Genomic DNA, 12,920 nt, shown 5'->3' on the forward strand with positions numbered 1-12,920 from the left:
GATTCCTGCCCCTCATGTCCCCAGCCCTCCAAGATGTCAGGCTGGAGCCAGGCCACAATCACCTACATGGCCCTCATGGGCCTCTCCATCCCTCCAAAAACCCACTTGGAGTCAGACTTGGCGCTGGTGGCACCAGACTCACTCACTCCCATACGATAACATTGGGGATTGGACTTGAAGTGCATTGATGGGGACAAGATGGATGCCCCCACATATTTCGGTTCCCAGAACTGCATGTGCAGTCTAGTCTTTTGGTTGTGGTTCAGCCCAGAGACACCTGGGATACCCAGAGACTATTTAAGCCACGCCCAGGCTGAGAAACATGCTTTGCGTTTTCTGCACCTGCAGCGTGACACTCACCATGTTCGGATCGGTCTCCAGTAGGCCTGCATCTTTCTTCTGCGCTCAGCTCCTGCAAGAACAAGAACACCGTTAGGAACAGCCTAACCTTGCAGCACTTCTGCCCATCATTCATCGCTCCTTCTGTTCTGCGTGCATCTTCGGCGGTGTCATTCCCATTCCGGCACGCCGTTTCCTAAGGAAAAGGGAAAAGAACAGAAAAAAGGCATTAGTAAGCATTCTGCAAATCTTTGCTAATTTTTAAATACTGTTCGAGCTTCAAACGCTTACCTGAATCCCAGCCGCTCTGGGCAAACTCTGTCTCCGGAACTTCTCATCCATCTGCAAGAGGGAAAAGACACTCCAGGTTAGCGTGGAAACATTTAGAGGCACTGCATACCGTGCTTACTCACCGCATTTGTTCTTCATAACCGGCATCCACGCTGAAAACATCGCAGCACCTAAAAGACACAGAAAAATAACTCAGTTCAATATAAATACGAAAGGGGTGCATCGCGCATCACGCTCTCACTCACCTTCAACGCTACTCATCTCAGCAGCATGCCGCCATCTCCGGATGCCGGCCATCATCTAAGGCAAGAAAGGAACGAAGTTAGAGAACTGTTCAAAAGATTCATTATACTTACCTGTCAGACTCTTGCCAGTGAAGTAACTAGGCAGCAACGAGCTTGCATCAATCAACGCGCCCCTGCGCTGAAAACAGGACGGAGAGCACACTATCCAAGAAAACAAGGTGAGCTGTGGATCAAAGGGAAGGGTTGGACCCCGGGGAAGAAGGGGTTCAAGCACACAGAGACAATAGGGAGTTAAACTCTACCAATCCTGTGTTTCAGGCCCAGTCTCCAGTCGACTAGCCTCCAGGGAAGGGTTCGAGGTCGTAAGAGGTCATAACAGGCTGAGTAACGTCCCCGTGGATACCAGGTGAGCGTTACACTTCTGTAGTCCTCTAGGGCTTCTGGATTTCCTGTATCTGCCCTTCCCCCTCCTTCCTCTCCTCCAGGCGTATGTTGTTTTTTGTCCGTATTGGTCAGTAACTGAAAACAGACTTGCTTGTACGCTATGTTTCTGTTGCCCTTCTTGTATCTACGAATTTGGTTTGAGAAACCAAAACTCTACTTTTTCGTGTCACTTTCTCCAGATGTTTCTTTATCTTACTCCGGTTCTGATTCCACGTCGGAGCTCACCGAAGAGGTGTTTGGCGTGCTTCCTCTTGATAATGGCCTATTCCATTGATTACATTTCTCTTGAAAGGTATATACCCTGTCATCCTGATAATCTCTTTCATCCCTGAAATATTTGCGTAGTTTTCTTAATTTCATTTTGCGTTGGTAGTCCTTTAATATTTCAGCATGCTGCAAACCTGACATTTGGCATTTGGGTAGGTTCCATGGTGTAGACAATGTAAAATGTCTAAAATATAAATGTACCTTTGTCCAAAAAAAAATCTGCATACCACTTATTCCAAGTGATTGCCCTTTCCAGTTCAAGCGCCTACAGTTTCCAGTTAAGCCCTGTTTGGCAATGACCATTAATAAAGCTCAGGGTCAGTCATTAAAAGTAGCTGGAATGCTTGTCTCATGTCAGCTTTATGTGGCTTGCTCCGGAGTTAGTAACAAAGATAATTTGTTCATACTAACTAACTACATGAAAGACTAGCAATAGTGTCTACAAAAAAGCATTGGTTTAGGGATAATAGTATACTACTTACAGCAGTAGTCAAAGGGGGCTGACCGGTACAAATTAAACTCCTCATAACTCTCCATACAATACAATTCTCAAACACAGCAGTAGTCAGAAAGGCCTTCTGTGACATATCAAACTCACCATGAGGAACGACGCATGGTGACCGCCACGCATTATCATTCGGTAACGCAAACAACCATGCAACATCATCATCCATATTCGTTCATTGAATGCACGTCACACTAGAACTGAAGTAGGAATTACCATACGAAGCATGTGTACAACTGCTACTCTTCTCTGTATATAAAAGGGACATTTGTGGATATGTGTGCGTCTGTTCAAAATGTTCAGCATACTTCCGAACATGCTACAGACCTGACATTTGGCATGTGGGTAGATTCCATGGTATAGATAATGTAAAAAATATAAAATATACATTTTTCTGAATTTCATTTTTTTCAAGCAGTCTGCAAAGCTTGGATATGTGTGTGTGCCTGTTCGAAATGGTGTGCATACTTCCCAACATGCAACGGATCTGGAATTTGGCATGTGGGTAGGTTACACGGTGTAGACAATGTAAAAAGTATACAATATACATTTTTCGAGAAACAAAAATGTTAAGCGGTCTGCAATGCTTAGATATTTGTGTTTCTGTTCGAAATGTTCAGCATACTTCGCAACATGCTACAAACTTGAAATGTGGCATTTGGGTAGGTTGCATGGTGTAGACAATGTACTATAAAATATACCCTTTTCAGTTTTTTTGGTCTGCCATGCTTACCCCTGCCATATGGCTCTTTGCGCTGTAGTTCTGCTATAGTTCTATGTTCATTAGTCCTAAACTTTAGCAGTTCATGAAAACTTCAGCAGTTCATTGTCCCTAAACTCTACACACTATCAGCATTCTAGCTGACATTACTGGCACTCACTTTTGAAGTCATGCGGGTGACAATACAGTTCTTTTGTAGTAATGCGTGTTTACAGGAAACAGTGCATGTCTCTTTAATAGTGTCCGCGATGACGTTCACCGTCACATCGTGGCAAATATCTCATGGTAATTACAGAAACTTAATTTCCCACGAAAGTTGATGAATGTATGTCATCTCAACAGTATTAAGCTTACATGCTTCAGCTGTACACGTACGGGTACGGCACTTCAAGCTTACATGCTTCAGCCCTACACATACAGCACTTATCTTGAGGTCGCTGCTGCCTCGGCTGTAGATCGGGACACCAATAATTTTGCTGTGCAATCTCAACGCTCCAACTCAAAGTAGCTGGAACCGATTTATGATTCATGCTTTTCTCATGGTCAGCTTTATGTGGCTTGCTCCAGAGTTGGAAACAAAAGACAGTAAAGACTACCAATATTGTCTACAAAGAAGCATTGGTTCAGTTCTTTAAATAAACTACATACTAGAAATGAAGTAGGAATCACTGCGTAAAGGATGTGTACACCTGCTAGTCTCTCTATATATATAAAAGGGGCATTTGATATGTGTGTGTGTCTGTTCTTAATGCTCGGCATAATTCCCAACATGCTACAAACCTGAAATTTGGCATGTGGGCAAGTTCCAGTGTGTAGACAATGTAAAGTATAAAATATAGATTTAGCTAATGTTTTCAGTCTTCAATGCTTGGATATGTATGTGTGTCTGTTCAAAAGTTTCAGCACACTTCCCAACATGCTACAAACCTGAAATGTGCTATGTGGATAGGTTCCATGGTGTAGACAGCTTTATGTGCCTTGCTCCAGAGTTGTAAACAAAGATAATTTGTTCACACTAGCTTCTGCTTGAAAGATTAGCAAATTGTCTACAAAGACGCAATGGCTTAGTTCATTAGATAAACTTCAAACTAGGACTGAACTAGGAATTGCTGCACGAAGCACGGGTACACCTGCTAATGTATTTATAAAAATATTTTGTCTTGATCAAAAAAGTTGCGGTCCCGTCTGTGGACGGTACTCACATGGGTACAGAGGAAAGACGTCTATTGTCTATGAGTACAGTAATCATTACAGTGAGTAACCTTTACTTAATATGTCCTGAGTACATAGAGCATGCTAAACCCCTCTTTAATATTTCAAGCACAATGTTTACGCATCAGAGATGCCATATGGGATTTCATCAATGATGTCATGGATGATATAATTTGTGATCCTATATGTAATGTTATGTGTGACCTCATAAGGAGTGCATGACGTGGCTGACCTAGAAACCACAGCTGGCAAATTGTGTTTTTTATTGTCTCTTTCGCTTCAACAAAAGCATTCCTATATATGGACTGATATATGGAAACAGCTGCAGTTAGACGGTGCCTCACCAAATCGGAATGCTCTGAATGCGAGATTTAACTACTGGTGTTTAACACATCCCTAGAATTCGGACTGAGGCTGGCTTGGCGCTGTGTTTAATTTTCCAACACCTCTCTGTGCTCGTTCCTCCACCAGTGATGCCAGCTCCCTCTTCTTGTCCTAGTCCGCCACTATTGCCTCCCTCATCGTCCATATACCTTGCTGGCTTTTTGGCAATTAACTTAATCGATGGATTTGCATGCCATGGCTTCTTAGCGACTGTTGCTTGGCAGCTATCTTGGATTGTTGTACTTTCATTCTTTTAATCTCTTGTTCTCCTTCAAACAAGGTGCATGAAGCAGAAAAAAGGATTAAAGCAGTAAGCTAATACTAATAGCGTTATGGACTGATGTGGGAGTGGCATTATCGCTTGTGATAATGCAGTTCTCCAATTTATTTCCCATGGCTCATTTAACTCAATAATTTGGAGGCTGTGTTTGTCCCATAATAATATCTCTCTTCACTATCTATTATGCTTAATTGTAGTCTTGCGTTATAATTCATAATTTCAATGTAAAATAAGTTAAGGTTTAACTTGTAGTGTAGTGGACTTTGTAGTAACCTTAAAGTTAACATCCCCAACATTTGTGGACTTTACATTTTTGTTGTTTTGGAGTGTTGGTTGGACCCTTAATGGTTGCATTGCCAAAGTGTGTTGAATCTATTTTTGTAGGTGATAACCTAAATTATTTTGTCTGGAGTGCATAGTTTTGATACGGCCGCCCCAATGAAGATACTCAAAAAGTCACTCAATTCACGCCCTAAATACAAAAATACCCTTACCTGCAGAGAGGATGGTGCGGGGGGACTGTACGTCCTAGAAAAATGTACCTCTTTTTTGATTTCCTTTAATGAATAATTAGAGGTTGTGTGCGTGTGTTTACGGAATTTTGTCTTTTTTACATGTCTTTCAAATCTGGAGTGCAGCAGCAGTTCCTACTCTATATAGAGTGGTGCGGTACAGGACGTTTTTCCTTTTTCCTACCATACCAAGTACCTACGCCTGACTCTAAAATGGCAGCTAATTCTCTACCTGAAGAATCTGCAGAAGACTGCATAAGTGTGAAGTATGGGTCACATGGGTTTGATAACATTGTTTCTGATGTATACTGTTCCTGTGCATATTTTTTGGAATGTTCTTGTGCCACTGGGTGGGTATGTTGTAAAAAAACGTATGCTCACAAACTAATGGTACATGCACAGGTGAATGCAGTATCACCATGTGCGCTGTCCCTCCTTTTAGTCACACACAGTATTGCAGTGCATTGCAGGTATCTCTGCCACTGGTATCTGCTTATTTTTAAAGAAAAAATGCCCAAATTAATTCTGATTTCTTTGATTCCACTCCTATATTTATTTGGAAGGTGAACGATGATTGAGCTGCGCAGCAGCAATTTTAGTATTACAAAGCGTCTGTGCTAAAGTCTTTTGTCTTGCAATGACTAATGAAGAAACATGGCATTCATGGCACTTTAGACACACTTGCGCATACAAAGTTCATTTTTATCTTCCATTTTCTATGTATGTAAATGTGTATTCTGTATCCACAGGCAAAATGAAAACCTTTCAGTGTGACCAGTGCATGTACAGCTGTGGCCGACTTGTTGGCCTCGTCCGCCACCAGAAGAGGCACACGGATGAGAGACCACATCAGTGTCACCTCTGCAGCAAGGCCTTTCGCACAGTGACCCTCTTGCGGAACCATGTAAACACACACATGGGTATGATCTCTTTTGCTTTTATCCATTGTATGTGCCACTGTTGTACAATCTGTGGTCTTGTCGGGTCAGGAAGAGACATTAAAATAGTAAAATCGCTGCCGTATTTCCTAGGAAAGTGCTAGGCCAGGATTAACACAAAGATTTGCCTCGAATTGTGCTTTAAGTAGGTACACCATCTCATTACATTCCCTTTAAGTGGCATCTTATGAAAACAAGTTTGGTAATACAACTATGAGCCTCAAAATATATGATAATTTTCAAATATAGTTCATTGTGTCTTGAGGTCTTATTTGGGAGGTAATTCCCAATGGTTTTTTTCGTCAGTTCGAATAGCACAGTCCTATATTTGTGATATTTTTGCTATATATGTACAAAAGACAGGGCTATGAACTAATCATAAACATTATGTGTTTGCTAGCCAAAGGGATAGTGAAAACTAAAATATCCTTTAGAAACTACCACACATCCTACCAAAACCTTTTGACAAGAGTACACTGCAAGATCACGGTTCTAAACGATTCTTGGCTTTGGCCGCAGACCCAATCGACCACAGAGTGCATGAGTGCAGAGTGCAGCTCTGTCTAATTCTGTGGCTGCTGGAAGAGCTTGGTGAGTCCTGAAGAAAATAGATTTTGATAGACTTGCTGAAACAGCAGTGGATAGCAACTGACTCCTTACCTCACAAGCCTCCCTCTAAGACCCGTGTTGGCTTTTTTTCTTGAATTGCATATCATCTCCATATTACTGGTCACACTGCGGCGGGGGAATCCACCTGATGTTTGTTAGTTTTCTTGAAGTCATTTTTAACTAGAGGTAAGCGGTGACAAAAGCAATTCGTAGCCAACCCATATCTTTTCACCAACGAGAGCATCTCTGAGTCTTGTCAAGCAGTTGGCTCACTTCCTGCAGCCTAGGATTGTATCACAGAAAAACCTTCTGCAATCTTCATTTTATTGGAGTCACTTGTCTTGAAACCATGGGGGTAAAAGAAAAAAGAAAAAAATCAGATTGGATTCATACTCTTGAACTAAAAGCACGATACAAATCTCTCAAGAACTCGGCTCAGGACTTCCGGGCTGTAAACACAATTCCACTCTACAGAAATTCCCGAGCAGATAACATTGCAATCAGTTCCTTCGTATAAGACAAAATATCTACTACACAAATTATCAATTGTACACGAGGGGACAAAAAGAATCTAACGATGGTGTGCTTTGGCTCATCTAACTCAATAATTTGGACGCCGTGTTTGTCCCATAATAATATCTCTCTTCACTATCTATTATGCTTAATTGTAGTCTTGCTTTATAATTCATAATTTCAATGTAAAATAAGTTAAGGTTTAACTTGTAGTGTAGTGGACTTTGTAGTAACCTTAAAGTTAACATCCCCAACATTTGTGGACTTTACATTTTTGTTGTTTTGGAGTGTTGGTTGGACCCTTAATGGTTGCATTGCCAAAGTATGTTGAATGTATTTTTGTAGGTGATAACCTAAATTATTTTGTCTGGAGTGCATAGTTTTGATACGGCCGCCCCAATGAAGATACTCAAAAAGTCACTCAATTCACGCCCTAAATACAAAAATACCCTTACCTGCAGAGGATGGTGCGGGGGGACTGTACGTCCTAGAAAAATTTACCTCTTTTTTGATTTCCTTTAATGAATAATTAGAGGTTGTGTGCGTGTGTTTCTGGAATTTTGTCTTTTTTACATGTCTTTCAAATCTGGAGTGCAGCAGCAGTTCCTACTCTATATAGAGTGGTGCGGTACAGGACGTTTTTCCTTTTTCCTACCATACCAAGTACCTACGCCTGACTCTAAAATGGCAGCTAATTCTCTATCTGAAGAATCTGCAGAAGACTGCATAAGTGTGAAGTATGGGTCACATGGGTTTGATAACATTGTTTCTGATGTATACTGTTCCTGTGCATATTTTTTGGAATGTTCTTGTGTCACCGGGTGGGTATGTTGTAAAAAAACGTATGCTCACAAACTAATGGTACATGCACAGGTGAATGCAGTATCACCATGTGCGCTGTCCCTCCTTTTAGTCACACACAGTATTGCAGTGCATTGCAGGTATCTCTGCCACTGGTATCTGCTTATTTTTAAAGAAAAAATGCCCAAATTAATTCTGATTTCTTTGATTCCACTCCTATATTTATTTGGAAGGTGAACGATGATTGAGCTGCGCAGCAGCAATTTTAGTATTATAAAGCGTCTGTGCTAAAGTCTTTTGTCTTGCAATGACTAATGAAGAAACATGGCATTCATGGCACTTTAGACACACTTGCGCATACAAAGTTCATTTTTATCTTCCATTTTCTATGTATGTAAATGTGTATTCTGTATCCACAGGCAAAATTAAAACCTTTCAGTGTGACCAGTGCATGTACAGCTGTGGCCGACTTGTTGGCCTCGTCCGCCACCAGAAGAGGCACACGGATGAGAGACCACATCAGTGTCACCTCTGCAGCAAGGCCTTTCGCACAGTGACCCTCTTGCGGAACCATGTAAACACACACATGGGTATGATCTCTTTTGCTTTTACCATTGTATGTGCCACTGTTGTACAATCTGTGGTCTTGTCGGGTCAGGAAGAGACATTAAAATAGTAAAATCGCTGCCGTATTTCCTAGGAAAGTGCTAGGCCAGGATTAACACAAAGATTTGCCTCGAATTGTGCTTTAAGTAGGTACACCATCTCATTACATTCCCTTTAAGTGGCATCTTATGAAAACAAGTTTGGTAATACAACTATGAGCCTCAAAATATATGATAATTTTCAAATATAGTTCATTGTGTCTTGAGGTCTTATTTGGGAGGTAATTCCCAATGGTTTGTTTCGTCAGTTCGAATAGCACAGTCCTATATTTGTGATATTTTTGCTATATATGTACAAAAGACAGGGCTAGGAACTAATCATAAACATTATGTGTTTGCTAGCCAAAGGGATAGTGAAAACTAAAATATCCTTTAGAAACTACCACACATCCTACCAAAACCTTTTGACAAGAGTACACTGCAAGATCACGGGTCTAAACGATTCTTGGCTTTGGCCGCAGACCCAATCGACCACAGAGTGCATGAGTGCAGAGTGCAGCTCTGTCTAATTCTGTGGCTGCTGGAAGAGCTTGGTGAGCCCTGAAGAAAATAGATTTTGATAGACTTGCTGAAACAGCAGTGGATAGCAACTGACTCCTTACCTCACAAGCCTCCCTCTAAGACCCGTGTTAGCTTTTTTTCTTGAGTTGCATATCATCTCCATATTACTGGTCACACTGCGGCGGGGGAATCCACCTGATGTTTGTTAGTTTTCTTGAAGTCATTATTAACTAGAGGTAAGCGGAGACAAAAGCAATTCCTAGCCAACCCATATCTTTTCACCAACGAGAGCATCTCTGAGTCTTGTCAAGCAGGCAGCTCACTTCCTGCAGCCTAGGATTGTATCACAGAAAAACCTTCTGCAATCTTCATTTTATTGATAAACCTAACATAGCGGTCTTCATTGTTATCATCTTGGTGGCCCATTCAATCATGAACGACACATGAGTAAAGCAGTAGATTTCATGCAAGTCTACACAGGCCACATATTAACTTTTAGGTTATTTTATGTTATATAATTAGGATTTGTACTGCATACTACTGCCGTTTGCATGGTCTCTTTTGATGACACATTTCTAGACAAAGGCATGGTGGGAATTTATGAAACTGGAGAAAAACAATCGAGCCATTAATGTGGTATTGCAATTTATTTAGATCTGTGCATGCTTATTCTTTACCCTCAAAAATCTGACTGCATCAAATTGGCAAGTTACAAAGTGGTGAAAACAGGATTTAGACAACCACCAATGAAACCGAGACAACTCTACAGTAGATCAGTTGTAGAACAGCAGAAGCTTCTATGACTCTGCCTAACTAATATCAAGAACAAACCCACATTGCCCAACCGTACCATGCTGGATCTGGCGTTGAAACATAGGAAACAGTGATACAAAAACTGGCTGATCATTTTTTAAAACCAACGTGATCAAGAACAAGGTGAACAAATGCTAAAAGCAATATGTAAATCTTCTTCCAGAGACACATGGTCAATCATCAACTACATTACTTTAAATCAGCAAAGCAGGTTTAGCAGTGGAGTATCTGAAGACTGGTGGGTTGCATACTACTCGAAGGTTTTCACTAGCTTTCTGGAAAAAGATTTAGCGAGCACTTGTGTGCTGTTGAAACCATGGAACCTGGTACCATCTGCAATAGACATCGAAGACGCGATTAGAAAACTCAAGAACTCATATGCAGCTAGACCAGATGGTTTAACCAATTTGATGCTTAAAGCCGCTCCAGAAGACTGGGCAAGGTTCATAGCAATATTATTCAAGTCCATCTCTACTTCCGGAAGGCCACCAACATCATGGACCTCAGCTATCATCGCCCCGATCTTTATGAAGAGATCAAGAGATGACCCAGCCAATTATGGACCGATAGCCCTGTTAGATGTCATTGGAAAACTCTTTGCTTCTCATCTGCAAAAAAGGCTAACACAATGGACTATTTCGATCGACCTGTTGGACCCAAGACAAACTGGGTTGACAAAAGGCATAGGGACTAACCTAAATCTCTTTATTCTAAACTTAGATAAGGAGTCGATAAAGACGAAATGGACATGGGGGTGTCCTGAAGACCTGTTAATCATGATAGAAGCCCTCCACACCAACACGATTATGAGTATCCCACTGAATAACGAAGATGAATTGTCATCACAAGTAGATGAGTGTTACGCTCACCTGATCTCTGCGGAGGCGTGGGGCATAGTTGCAGCCCTCCCTGAACTTGAATCACCCCTTCAGGCCTCTCCCTTGGTAGAAAAGCTGCGAGCGGTGGTACGTGGTGATACTGCTCTTGCGTGGAGATAAGAGTGTGTGAGTGCACCAATTTGTGGTTGTTGTACCTCTCGAACCCTTCTCCCAAATTATGGTTTCTTTGAGCATACGCCGGACCATAAAGCTCACCTGTGAATTATGGAAGGTAAGCTCTCTGTCCTGCTACTTCTGGCAGGGGCACATTATGATTGGTAAATGTCTCTTAAGCTCTTGTGACTCTGTTTGTTCTGTTTAATGTCTTTATATATTGCTCCTTATGCCCGCAATAATGTCTCTCTTCCCTTAGATGGAAATTCGGCCTCAATGCAGCTGTGAGACTATAGACGCGGCCGGATGGAAGATTGATGCTACCGCAACGTTCGACAGCAGGTAAGTGATGGTTTAAGGAAAAGCGTGAAGTATGGCAAAGCGCGACCTTAAACTGACTGTTTTTTAGATGTCTAGCCTTGTCTTCTGTTTTTCCTTGCAGGCGCTGCTGTCGACGATGGAGCGTGTCGTGCTGCGGTGCCAAGATGAAGATTTCGGCGTTCCGGAAAGTATAAAGATGAATGCTCGGTTCGCCGAAGAGATGTACCGGTAAGAACAGCTTCCCCCAGTTGGTAAGTATGCTAGCAGGTAGCAGGATGTCCAGGAAGCAGGATCTTTAAAGGTAAGCAGGTCTGACCTCAGGCAACAGTGAGCGTTACGCTGCTAGTAAGTGCAGAATAACACGAAGCGTCTGTCTTGAGGATCAGGGCAGCTTATATAGCTGTGAATCCATTAGCAGCCACACCCAAGAATACACTTGGGGCTGCTTAATGGATGGAATGTTCAAGGTTAATGCATCTGAAGTGCTTAATGGATGGAATGTTCAAGGTTAATGCATCTGAAGTGCTTAATGGATGGAATGTTCAAGGTTAATGCATCTGAAGTACTATGTCCATAATAAAAGCCTTTTGGTGTTAAATGGATGTTCTTGTTTACTTTTGTTCATTAGCCTGGCGCCAGTGTCCACCCAGGTCTCCTGTGCATGCAACCCCTGCATGTCTGTGCCTCTGACTTCATGACCAGGAAAATGAGGAGTCAAACACGGCTGTCCTCTAGCTGCCACTTTGTTCAATCTATATTTGGTAGATCTGCCTGAGGCCTTAAAAAGAACATCACACTTCCCTCCTAAGATAAACAATCAACCGATATCAGATGTGATCTATACAGACGACCTGGTCTTAATGGATCAAACAAAGATCGGACTACAACATTCACTCGATTCATTGCAACATTACATATCTGCTAATGACTTGGTCATTAACATTGACAAATCAAAAATGTAATTCGGTCACAAGCTTTGGAAAAAGGGTAAGAGCTTCAAGTGGAGAATAGGCTGTGAACAACTACAGGCCGTTGAATCAATACGCTACCTCGGCATCAAGTTCAATAAATGAATTGCAGAAAATAGTTGGCTAATAGACCTATAACATAAGGCCAAAATGTTGGCGTCACAAGGATCCATACTGCATGCAAGATATGGCAAATTTTCATTGATACCCTGGCGCACCTTTTACATACAAAAGGGAGCTCCAATTTTAACGTAAGGAGGAGAGGAAATTCTGAATCTACCGTGGGAATCTTGGAACAGTCTGGAAGGTATTTTCTGGAAAACAATCCTGAATGTTCCAAAGTGTCTACCAATAGTTGCCATAAGAGTGGAATTTGGGTTGCAATCCCTGTACTCCATCATATTATGGAAATCGCTAACGTTACTGAGGAAAATATTAATGGACAACCCATCCATTCCATACAGCATCCTAAAATCAAAAACTCCTGGAAAACTTCTTGATCTTCTGGAAAGATGGAAACAACAATGCACGTATCAAATGGAACACCTAGAGTCGTCTCTGGAGTCACTTGTCTTGAAACCATGCGGGGTAAAAGAAAA

General features: G+C 41.7%; 1 protein-coding gene across 1 annotated transcript in view; it reads left to right on the plus strand.

The window, feature by feature from the left end:
* The first annotated feature begins 3,060 nt into the window (after nt 1-3,060).
* Nucleotides 3,061-12,920, plus strand: part of CTCFL (CCCTC-binding factor like) — a 311,708-nt gene continuing 301,848 nt past the window's right edge. The window contains exons 1-2 of the mRNA XM_069650133.1: nt 3,061-3,097; nt 5,950-6,120. Of these exons, the coding sequence (XP_069506234.1) occupies nt 3,061-3,097; nt 5,950-6,120 (208 nt within the window). The remainder of the gene's footprint in view (nt 3,098-5,949; nt 6,121-12,920) is intronic.

This window comes from Ambystoma mexicanum, chromosome 3p, assembly GCF_040938575.1.
Source record: "Ambystoma mexicanum isolate Mex_15411 chromosome 3p, UKY_AmexF1_1, whole genome shotgun sequence".
Lineage (NCBI taxonomy): Eukaryota > Metazoa > Chordata > Amphibia > Caudata > Ambystomatidae > Ambystoma > Ambystoma mexicanum.